Source organism: Monopterus albus, unplaced genomic scaffold, assembly GCF_001952655.1.
Source record: "Monopterus albus unplaced genomic scaffold, M_albus_1.0 scaffold5.1, whole genome shotgun sequence".
NCBI lineage: Eukaryota > Metazoa > Chordata > Actinopteri > Synbranchiformes > Synbranchidae > Monopterus > Monopterus albus.
In genome coordinates, this window is record NW_018127885.1 from 824,082 (window position 1) to 834,637 (window position 10,556).

A 10,556-nucleotide genomic window follows, 5' to 3' on the forward strand; every position below is an offset into this window, starting at 1 on the left:
AACATCCTGGTCGCCGTCATCGTCCCCTGTGCCCAGGGTTTTGCCGAGAGCCTAGGGGAGAATATTACACACCAAATCAACCATAACCTTCACTTTTTCATCCTGAAAAAGGGTGTTTTAACATGACTGATAAAATTGGGAATTAAAATGTTGTCCCTTGATGTCCCACATGTAAATTTTAAATAACCTTCTATACAAGTTAAGATCACAAACTAGTCGTTGCACACATTTCCCACAGCTTGGTCTTACTAAAACAAAATGATTTAATAAACAAGGGTTCATTCCTCATCCCTCATACAGTACAGTATGAAACATGCCTCCAGCTCCTCTATAGTGGTATTTTCTTCATGTACTTTGAGGTCATGCTGTGTGTCCAATTCTCCTGGCTCTGTTCCTCCAACAATCTCATTCAGATACTGCTGGTCGATCTTATCCATGGCTGCTTTCAGGTCATTCCTCAAGCCCTAGAACAGAAGCAGGAGAAAATATTATGACTAGTGTCAATCAGCATGCTGTGCCTACAAATCAGGAAAACAAATTCATTTTTTTTAAATCACATAATACACTCAAATCTGAAGTGACAGCTTAAACAAAGAAAGGTAATGCTTAAGGTAGGTGTGTAGAAGGGCTGTCATCACAAAGGAGCTCATGATAGTACAATGCAAATTGTCAAAGTAGAGGCTTTGGTATGAACTGATGATGTGTTCTATGCCCAGACAGACTCAGTCCTACCTTGTTTACTTCTGGGGTCAGAATCTCAATCTTTCTGAGTCTTTGGAAGGCGTCATAGTCAGACTCTCCAAACAGTCGGATTGGTTCTCCTCGTTCTCTAAGCCGTCTGATAACCTGCAAGAACAAAGCAGAGTAAAATTTTACATGCAATATAAGAAAGAAAAAAAAGGGGGGGTGGGGGTTGATGTTATACTGTTACTGTACTGGTTTACCTCCTGTCGTGACAGTGTCATTGGCAGCTTCTCTTCTGTTAGTTCCAGTTCTAACGCTGGATTAGCTGAGGTGGATGCTTCATCTTCTTTCTTCTCATCAATCTTCAGGTTAATGTAAAGGGAACAGAAATACACTGAAATTATTAGAGAGGTGCAAAAGGTACAGAATTTGATCATTTCCAAAGACTGCTCTTTCTGGGCTTGCAAAAAAACTAATACAAGTGGGATATGTGAACACCATCTGCGCCATCTTCAGAGAAAGAGACCTCAGGACAGAACAGGACATGTCCCCATATAATCAACTGGACTGCACAATTACTTGCAGCTCTTCTATAAAAACAAGTCACTTACCAATAAAACAAACATAATGAATATTACACAAACCTCATAACTTTTATTAAAGACCAGCTAAAAAACAAAACAAAAAATTATGCTACCAGACCATGCTTTTATTCACACATGCACCCTGGCACTCTTAGATTGTGGTTTAAGGAGCACAATCTAAAAGAACAAACAGAAACTCACAACAAAAAGCCTTCCAAACAAACAACAATCCCTGCTCAAATAAACACAGCATACTGCATGTGTACAATGAGCATATCTTAATGAGCTTGACATTTTAAGCCTTGCACAAAAGTATAACAGAAATGCAGTTCTCCATAAAACAACTGTTACAAGATGAAGCAAACTAGTGAGACAAAACCATGGATAACTCATAGTTGGTCTAATTATTAAAGCTGCGGTGGCAGGTTATGTGCAAAATAAGAAGCACAGCTTGACAACAGAATCATTTCTTATTTCAGTTCAGTATCTCATGCTCACTGCAGCTGTGTCCCACTTTGGCTTTGTAGCTTCCTTTCTTTGCTCCCTTGCTTTCTGACAAGTGATTGCTTTTGAGTTTGTAAACAGTCTATAACACAAAATACTTATATTACCTGGTTATTACAGTGGTTGCTGCACATATAAATAATTTGTTAAAAGCATAAATATAGACAATGGTGGAGTACTTGAAGTATGGTGTGACTGAACTTGACCTTGAATGCATTCATACATTCAAATGCTTTTATGTAACTGTGACAACATTTATATGATGAAATAAAAAATGACTAAATTTATATAGCGCACTGTGCACAGGAGAGTTGGTGAAACTTCCTATTTATGTAGGCTTGGTCTCAAATTAGTTTATGTTTACTCACTGACTGAGTTATCTCAGTAGTACCAAAACATCCAGTCCTCATGGGGCTATTTCTAACAACCCACCCTGGAAAACAAAGTTGTCTCCACCATGTTATTTTTGCTTTCATCCTTACTGGCTTTAGTGAGTAAACTTTCAGACAGAATACCAAGGAAGCATAAGCTTTTGGGACACAGTGTGTTTTATCATGCATCCTGTGAGCTACTTTCTCTGTGCAATCCCATACCTGGTTCACAGGAGTCTCTCTCTGAACCTACAGATGCAGGCAGCAGAGGCAGGTTGGGAAAAAACAGCACAGTAAACACAAGTACAAACACTAATAAACACCTGTGGATTAGTGCATTACCTTATTTTGTTTCCTGGCAAAATATTTAAAGTGCATTAACTAAGATTCGACACACTGCCTGATCAATCAAGTGACAACGGGACAAGACTCAGTGTCTCTTCACTATACTACACCCCTCCATTACAGTCTGATGTCTACAGTGCTTCTATTGATATTCCAGCTACTCTGCCCTGCATTGTCTAAGTCGGGTCAGTAAATTAGCCCCGACTGCCACCTAGCCAAGGTTATAAGAAATGTTTTTCGATCCACAACCAGCCATTTCCAGCACCCAGCCACAAGGGAATCTCTCGTCTGCTCTAAGTCCAAAACACTGGCTTCCAGACCAAAGAGATCACCTTACTTTGCAGAGAGAGTGGGACAAAGAAAGAACAAAAGCAAAGTTAACATCGGTTTGGCTTTTTGAGATGGAGAGGGCAAAAAAGATCCAAAGGACCCAAATTTTATTCAGATGTGGCATTGTTCTTTCTGGATGCAATAGCATCTAAAGCTAATGTTTTTGTTTTGGTTTTACTGCAGTACTGAATTAATAGAATTTTAATTTGGAAGCAATTTAAGCTTTGTGTAACATTGGTGCTTTGTGTCACATTAGAAGAATGTTCTATTAAGCTGTCAAATGTACTCATTAGTTAGGAGGGATGGGACAATATATCAAAATTCAATTTATAGTGATACAAAAAGATCATAATATGTATATTTTTGTCTAGTGATAAATACCAGTGCTAGAAAAGGGGAAAAAAGAGAAATAAGGTACACATATTCCACAGCTAGCCATACATTGTTGTCATTGAATTTTTACTTGTATTGTGACTTAATCGAATCGTACACATAATATCATGCATCCAATCGCATTGAGAAAAAGTCACATCATTCCATCTATATTAGTTAGCTAATGCTAGCTCTGGACAGAAAGCTGCATTTTGTACAGTTTTATTCAACCAAGCATCCATAGTTAACATTATCACTAAGAAACAGAACACGCCAGTTTATGGTGTTGTGTTAAGTCTTAAGTCTCTTCTAGGCTGAATTTAAAAATAAAATAGGTAGACCAGCTTTAACTACAGTATCAGAGTATTGCATTAAACTCAAACTGAAGTAAGAGAGTGGTTTAGATGAGTGTGTGTATGTGTGTGTGTTGTGCATGTGTGAAAGAGAGAAAGAGAGAAAAGGAGCATGATCCTGACAACCTTATATCCAGATCTTCTGAAGTAATCTTCTTGCTCCTTTTGTCTCAGATCAGCCCTTTTGAAGAATCTTTTGGAGTCCTGAAAGCAGACAGATTTTTACATTTATACTTGTAATCAAACTATGTATAGCACAATGTCAAGATCATACTGGTGGCAATGGCATTACATAGCAATTACTTCTGTATTATGATGTTGCAGATACACCTATCATACAAAACGACTAGTTACCCAACAAATCAATATTTATTTCTTCCATGTTGACCTAAACTTAGTGCACGTAAGAGTCTGGCCATTTTATATAATATAGCTAATTCTTTTCAGCTAATTACTATCTCACCCTTCTAAAGGTCAACTTTTACTGAATGTGGACATGGTTTAGAGGTGTTATAAAGTACAGAGAAAACTATTAGTATAGTCCAAGTATTGTACCATGATATGCTATGTTATTCTAGTGTTCCTGCAGTGGAGGGGAAGTGCAGCTAACTTATTGTTAGCAATAAATAAACAGCTCTAATAATTTTAGCATGAGATTAAGCAGAATATTAAGGTGAATGTCATTAGCCTTTATGATTACAATCTAATTAGTTGGTACTAACACTTGCTAGCTATTTTTTGCTCACCTCATATTCTGATGTATGGTAAGATAGCTAAGTCTAGCAGCAGGGCTATCGAGCTAATAAAAACAAGCAATTTCGTCAGCTACTCACGTCAATGAGCTGTTTTTCTTCGATAAGTTTCCTCTTTCTTGCGAGCTCAGCTTTAAGTATATCCATTTCAGAACACTAGTACTGTTCGTTATCCGTTTATTTCAACAAATAACCACTCACATGAAACTGTCGTATTAACATTTCCGCTTACAAGCTAAACCCGGAAGTTGTTCTAAATCACCCAACAACAAGATTTCGGTATAAAAGTCCTCAGTGATTTATTATGCTTCGTTGACTGTGTTTCAAAATAAAACTAAAATAAAAGGTAACGTGTTAACTGTGTTCTTTTATAGGCTATCGAAACCAAAGCTTATAATTTCACGACCAAGCAAAATTCAAGACTATTGTAAACTCAAGTGTATTATTCATTTTTTTTTTTGCTTTTGCTTTTAGCTAATTATCTTTACTGTTGAGGTTTATTCAAGTTTTTGTTAAAGATTTTAGAAGAGGATGTACAATTCAGTGGGGCTTATTTTCCTGGTAAAATAAAGGTCAGATGAATAAAATAAACTCTCCTTTGAGCATAATAAACCAACTGAAATATCGCTTGGTTGGTGTTCACTTTTCTCTACTTTATTTAAACATTCTAGTATATATTTTATTTTTGAATAGCTCAACTTTATAAGACAACATATTCCTATTATAATGAAAGGGTTGCTGAGATATGCATATTTATATACAGTACTGCCAATGCACTATATAAATATTATCATAAACCTATTGAATTCTGGACATTTTTAAGCAAAACATGACACCAAATTAACTGGCTAGCACTTGACATCACTGACTTCATGCTACTTTCTGCCAGTGACTCAGGATTTAACCCAGCAGGACCATGACTGGACAGGGGGGATTCATCCATTGATGTAGCCTAGGCCTACACTAGCCCACTATACATATCCACTGGGTGCCTAAAAATCGGGTTTATACAATGTGAGTTCTGCTTGCCATGAAATAATATATTTCCTTTTAATAAATGTAGTATGAACACAACTTAAACGTTTAAAGGTGCGATCACTGAATTATTTTAGTCATTCAGCAAAAAAGAAAGCTAAAACAGCAGGTTATATGATTATAATGCAAGAATCTTAAAAAAAAAACTAAGTTTGTTTTGCAGTCTGGCCTCGTTAGTGCTTTTGTTCAAATGTCAATCTATTGTCTGTAGCCTACTGTAGCAAACGTCTGACTCGACCTTTTAGATGAGAACATACCATCAGGTGGCGCAAAGGGATATGTGACGAATTTTAATATTAAAGTCATTAATTTATTTAGGCGAAAGGGAAGAATCAGCACACGCTGGATACTGGAATAGATCATACAATAGCATTTATTAGGGCCATTTAACCATAACACTGTGAAAATCTTCCGATGACAGGATCTGTAGCGCAGCCTGAGGAGAAATTTAACTGATTAATGAGACAGGCGGACAGTGAATCCGCTGAATGTATTCCATTCACTGATTTCATCTTTCTGAAGAGCGATTTTCGGCTGCACGAATCACTGAATATTCCTCGTGAAGATGGAGTTTGGGGAAAGGAAAAGGAGAAGGAAGTCACAGAGCTTTAAACTGGTCACGGATGAAGGTAGGCTGCTGAATGAATACAAGAGCGTGTAAGACGCGCGTCTGTGTCTGGGTGTTTGTCTGGCGCTGTGTGCCAGCAGAGACGACTCTGTAAACAAAAGCGATGACCACGACAATGCCCACAGTCTGTACCTCGGATTTAACCAGCAGCTAACTTTATAATGTCCAAGGCCTACATGTAAAATACCTTCCTATATATCAGTCTTTTCATAGATCCCTTTAATGAAAAATGAATTAAGTAAACGAACAGTTCATTATATGGAAATATGTTGCACACTCTGAATGTATGACACACAGGTTAAATATTTACTTTTTGCTGGAGCTATAAGCCCTGCAGGCCACCTGTCTTGCTCACACTACTTTATACCACCTACAGGTGGTGGTTTCTACATGGGATGGGAGGGGGGATTCTGCTTTGGTTGACATCACAGTTGTCTATCAGCCTGTATACTGAAATGTAAAAGGCTGAAACACCACTCTGACAGTAATCTGTGAAACAGATTTTTACAGAATTTGTATTGTTATATGCTATTTCATAACAAAATCTTGCATTTTTTTTAGCTTTTGACCCTTCACATATGATGAATTCCAGCAGCAAAGACGCTAATGGAGAACCTAAGGATGCTGCTGTGCCGGATGGTATGCACCGTTGTATGGATTTATTTCTGATATGTCACAGCAGATCTCAATAATTACATCAGCACCCTTCTCTTCCCAAGTAGTTTGGCTGGGGGACGAGGGCATGGAGATCAAGAGACAAATCACAGGAATGATGAGGCTTCTGAGTGATAAGACCAGCAGGGTATACCAGCGAGTGGGAACTGAGCAGGACACCTTAACAAGGGTGCCCCAGGACAGGCATCTCACCTGGGTACACCAGCCTGTACCTTTGTCTCTTGTATCAGAAGACCACCAGAGCAACAGCTGGAATTCTGCAGGAGACCCAGGGCCTTCACCTTTATCCACATCCATGCCCATCACCAATGGTCCAGGCTGTGGCCAGTACAGCACCCGCTCAAAAGTGCTAAGGATCCTCAACAACACAAGGGGTGTAATCAAAGTGAAAGATGCTAATGGTAGGGTACCAGAACATGTCTGGAGTGGACAAAACTACTCCATGCAACTTTTGTTTCCGAAAGAAAAATGATTTTCATAAAACAGAGATGAGACAGTTAGTTCTGGACACACATTGTTATCACAGATATGACATGAAATAGCACACTGTGCATATACAAATATACACGAGAGAACAATCACTAACCGATGTACCACTGACTTTACAGCAGATGTGCTCCCTGCTGCTGCACCAGAACCCCCCTGCTGTATGTGTAACTGTAAGGGCACCTTGCAGGCTATCTTGCAAGAACTGCGTGCCATGAGGAGGCTGATGCAAACTCAAAAAGGTCAGTGAATGAACTACACACACATTATGAGAGAGGCAGAGAGAAAGAGAGAAAATATAATGTGTTAATGTCTTTTTCTAGCATCACTGGGAAGACAGGAACAGGTGGTATCACCATGCCAACCTCGTCTCGGTCCAGGCCCTGATGCCCGTCATAGGCCCCGCAAGAAGAGGCCATTCTATAAAGTTGTACCACTGACTGGGTCGGGCACTAGAAGAGCCGCTCTTGTACCTCCAGAGGCATCATCACTTACAGCTGTACCTGCAGAATCTGGAAAGAGAGAAGAACTGGAGAAAGAGCAAGATTCATCCACACCCAGTCATTCCATTTCCTCAGATGTTTCTACGCTGCCACGACAGAACAATCCAGTAACCATCAACAACACACACAGTCCTCACCTGAAACGATTAAAGGAACCTCGGTCATTAGAGGTAATCTGTATATTAGTGTACATGAATGTAAATATACCTGTGTGTATTTTCTGTGTCTGTACTATGCTCTCAAAGAAACAACATTGACAAATGTGATATTTTTATTAATATGTGTATTTATTATATTCATTGTGATATGTTTTCTATTTTAACATGCATCTTAAATACACACTTTTAAAATGTATGAAGGCACAGAAATATGAAAAGTCATTATTTCTATTGTAAAAAATAAAAGGTCCTCATGTTTGGCTCCTTTTAGGTAAATTAAAATAGCTTACATTAACATCATTATATATCAGGAACCTCTGCCAAGTGGCATGCTGTTTTGCTCAGGAGAACCTTTGTGTCCCTTAACCTCTTTGGATCACTCACTCTAATCATCATACTTTATTTTACAGTGGTGTATATGGCAACATGGTGCAGTAGGGCTAAAACCAATTACAATGATTTATGCAAAACAGTTTCTCTTTTTTTTCATCTGAAAATGTAATTAATCTTTTCAGGTCTTAATTTATCATTTCACATAATACTTCACACACTGTGTTATTTGATACCTTTTCAGTCAGAGGTGCGTCTTGCAGAGGATTATGATGTGTTTATATCAAAGGCCCAGCTAGACTCCATTCTGGTCAACTACACACGCTCTGGCAGTCTGCTTTTCCGGAAACTGGTGTGTATCTACAATTATTTATTTGTCCTTTTTAATCATACTCTTTAATTACAATGCATCATTCGATATTGGCATTTTATTTTAAACAATGGTTTCTAAGCTCACCAACAACATTGTTTTAACATGCCGCTACTGTATATGTTTAGGTGTGTGCCTTTTTTGACGATGCCACCCTGGCTAACTCACTGCCAAATGGTAAAAGGAAGAGAGGGCTTAATGATAATCGTAAGGGCTTGGACCAGAACATTGTGGGTGCCATTAAAGGTAGGTGAAAAAAATATACGAAGGATTTTATCAGTCACTTTGTAGCAGAGTACAACAATAATGACAGTGTTTTTGAGGAAACATTAATATGGTTGTGTGAACTGTATCCAGTGTTTACAGAGAAATACTGCACTGAACACAGAATAGAAAAGTTGCCTGGGCCAAGAGATTGGGTGCAAATCCTTCAAGATCAAATCAAGCTTGCTCGGAGGAGGCTGAAAAGAGGTTCTGTACTGCTAAGCTTTTTTCTTTTAAGGAAGTAATTAATGCTTTATATATTTTTTTATTCTGTTGACACATTTAAGTCCCTTACAAAGCTTACTAGTCAATGAAGAAGTTGTCTGTAAATGTGTCAGGTAAATCTTGTTATTTCCATCTTGTTCCTTAGATGCCGCAGAAGCAGAAGCCTTAATAGGACCATCCACAAGTATGAAACACACATACAGTAGGAGCAGCTCAGACACATACCACCCATTTATTCAGTTGTCTACTTTTATCTTTCTGTGTTTGCACCTTTCCCCTCACATCAGTGTTCCATCTTACATCTTTCCACTAGCCCCTCTACTCAGCACAGTGCCTTTACCTCTCTCCACACTTTGCTGTCACAGCACACACACAAACTGATGTTTGCTCACTGGCTCATGTCTTTGTCACATGATATTTGACATACTCACACAGCTTCCCAAAATGTCAGCTAATTATCTTCATATCATTACCATATCACCTCTCTATTTCACCTCGCTGTCACAAAAGCATTTCTCTTTCTGCTGTTTTTTTAGAGAACTACAATTGTACATCAATTGTGTGAACACAGTTGCCTTTAATAATATGTCCTTCTTTCTCTATATATAGGCTGTGACTATAACAAGCTTGCAAGTGTGGAAGGAACACTGGTAAAGATGACTGGCTGATTTAAGGGCTACCACCATGGCCTTACAGTAGAACTGCTGATCATCTTCATTACTTCTCTAACTTGATGCATTTTGACACTTTAGGTATTTCCTTTGCAGCTATTAACTGTTATGAATGTAAAGGGAAAAAAAAAACAGGACCAAATGGACAGGACCAGGACCAACCCCCCTCCACCCGCTGTTATTCACTGTTTACATTATAGGCTACAGCTTTAAAAGCGCACTTGCTTGGTTCTCATGTCATTGGGCTACTAGGAGGAGTCATGGTCTAACATGAGACAACGTACTGTAACAGTATATCATTCATATATTTTACACAAATAACATTTTACAGTAAGTTATCCATCGTGAACTGTGCCTTTTTAGTCACCGGTATTTCACTGGGTGTAATGTGCAGTACAGCATTTGCCTCAGTTGTCAACATTACAGCCAAACATAAATATCTTATGTATTTTTGGCTAATTTTGCTAAATAAAAATAGGTATACAGCTACATCTTGAAAATATTAAACAAAAATATACAGTAGGCCTATTCTATGAATAGTCCAATGTTTCTTTTTATTAAAATCTTTAGTCTATGCATATCACTGCTACTGTTCACTGTTGTTTGTATTGTGATAGAATTAAGCTACATCTTTTTTATTATCTGCTCATTGTGCATATGAAACAGTGGTTTCCACCATTAAATATGGTTTATTCACAGCTGTGTTTTTGCATTGTTTTTATATGCTAGACAGTATAGTTAACAACTAAAGAAATGACACAAATTGAGGGAAGTAATGTCTAATTAAAAAGACCTCAGTAATAGAAAATAATGTAACACAACGATGTAACAACATATTTGCTGCATTAGTAACAATCAAAAGATACGTTCAGAAATCTATGAATCCCTGCCTTTAGAGAGTACCTAAACATCCAGT

General features: G+C 38.0%; 2 protein-coding genes across 6 annotated transcripts in view; one reads left to right on the forward strand and one right to left on the reverse strand.

Moving 5' to 3' along the window:
* prpf18 (PRP18 pre-mRNA processing factor 18 homolog (yeast)) overlaps positions 1-4,549 on the reverse strand; it is a 7,049-nt gene extending 2,500 nt beyond the window's left edge. Inside the window, exons 1-6 of the mRNA XM_020613721.1 lie at positions 4,377-4,549; positions 3,670-3,747; positions 945-1,046; positions 733-846; positions 318-464; positions 4-51 (exon numbers count right to left, since the gene is read on the reverse strand). Of these exons, the coding sequence (XP_020469377.1) occupies positions 4-51; positions 318-464; positions 733-846; positions 945-1,046; positions 3,670-3,747; positions 4,377-4,442 (555 nt within the window). The 5' untranslated portion in view covers positions 4,443-4,549. The remainder of the gene's footprint in view (positions 1-3; positions 52-317; positions 465-732; positions 847-944; positions 1,047-3,669; positions 3,748-4,376) is intronic.
* A 1,022-nt stretch (positions 4,550-5,571) lies between these two features.
* On the forward strand, positions 5,572-10,280 carry bend7 (BEN domain containing 7). 5 transcript variants are annotated; one of them, XM_020612792.1, is made up of 11 exons: positions 5,572-5,959; positions 6,520-6,597; positions 6,678-7,034; positions 7,242-7,361; positions 7,443-7,792; positions 8,355-8,462; positions 8,609-8,726; positions 8,838-8,951; positions 9,115-9,171; positions 9,579-9,619; positions 9,722-10,280. In XM_020612792.1, exons 1-11 carry the CDS (start codon positions 5,896-5,898, stop codon positions 9,851-9,853), a joined length of 1,539 nt encoding a protein of 512 aa, XP_020468448.1. In that variant the 5' UTR covers positions 5,572-5,895; the 3' UTR covers positions 9,854-10,280. The 5 variants fall into 5 exon arrangements, with proteins under 5 accessions (XP_020468448.1, XP_020468455.1, XP_020468425.1 ...); XM_020612799.1 differs by having other exon boundaries at positions 9,115-9,153; XM_020612769.1 differs by lacking the exon at positions 9,722-10,280 and having other exon boundaries at positions 9,115-9,657.
* Positions 10,281-10,556: the final 276 nt, after the last annotated feature.

Coding starts and splice junctions, on each gene's coding strand:
- bend7 (XM_020612769.1), top strand. CDS start 5,896: ATGGAGTTTGGGGAAAGGAAAAGGAGAAGGAAGTCACAGAGCTTTAAA. Junction 7,362..7,442: donor GCTGATGCAAACTCAAAAAG/GTCAGTGAATGA, acceptor GTCTTTTTCTAG/CATCACTGGGAAGACAGGAA. Junction 8,727..8,837: donor CATTGTGGGTGCCATTAAAG/GTAGGTGAAAAA, acceptor AACTGTATCCAG/TGTTTACAGAGAAATACTGC.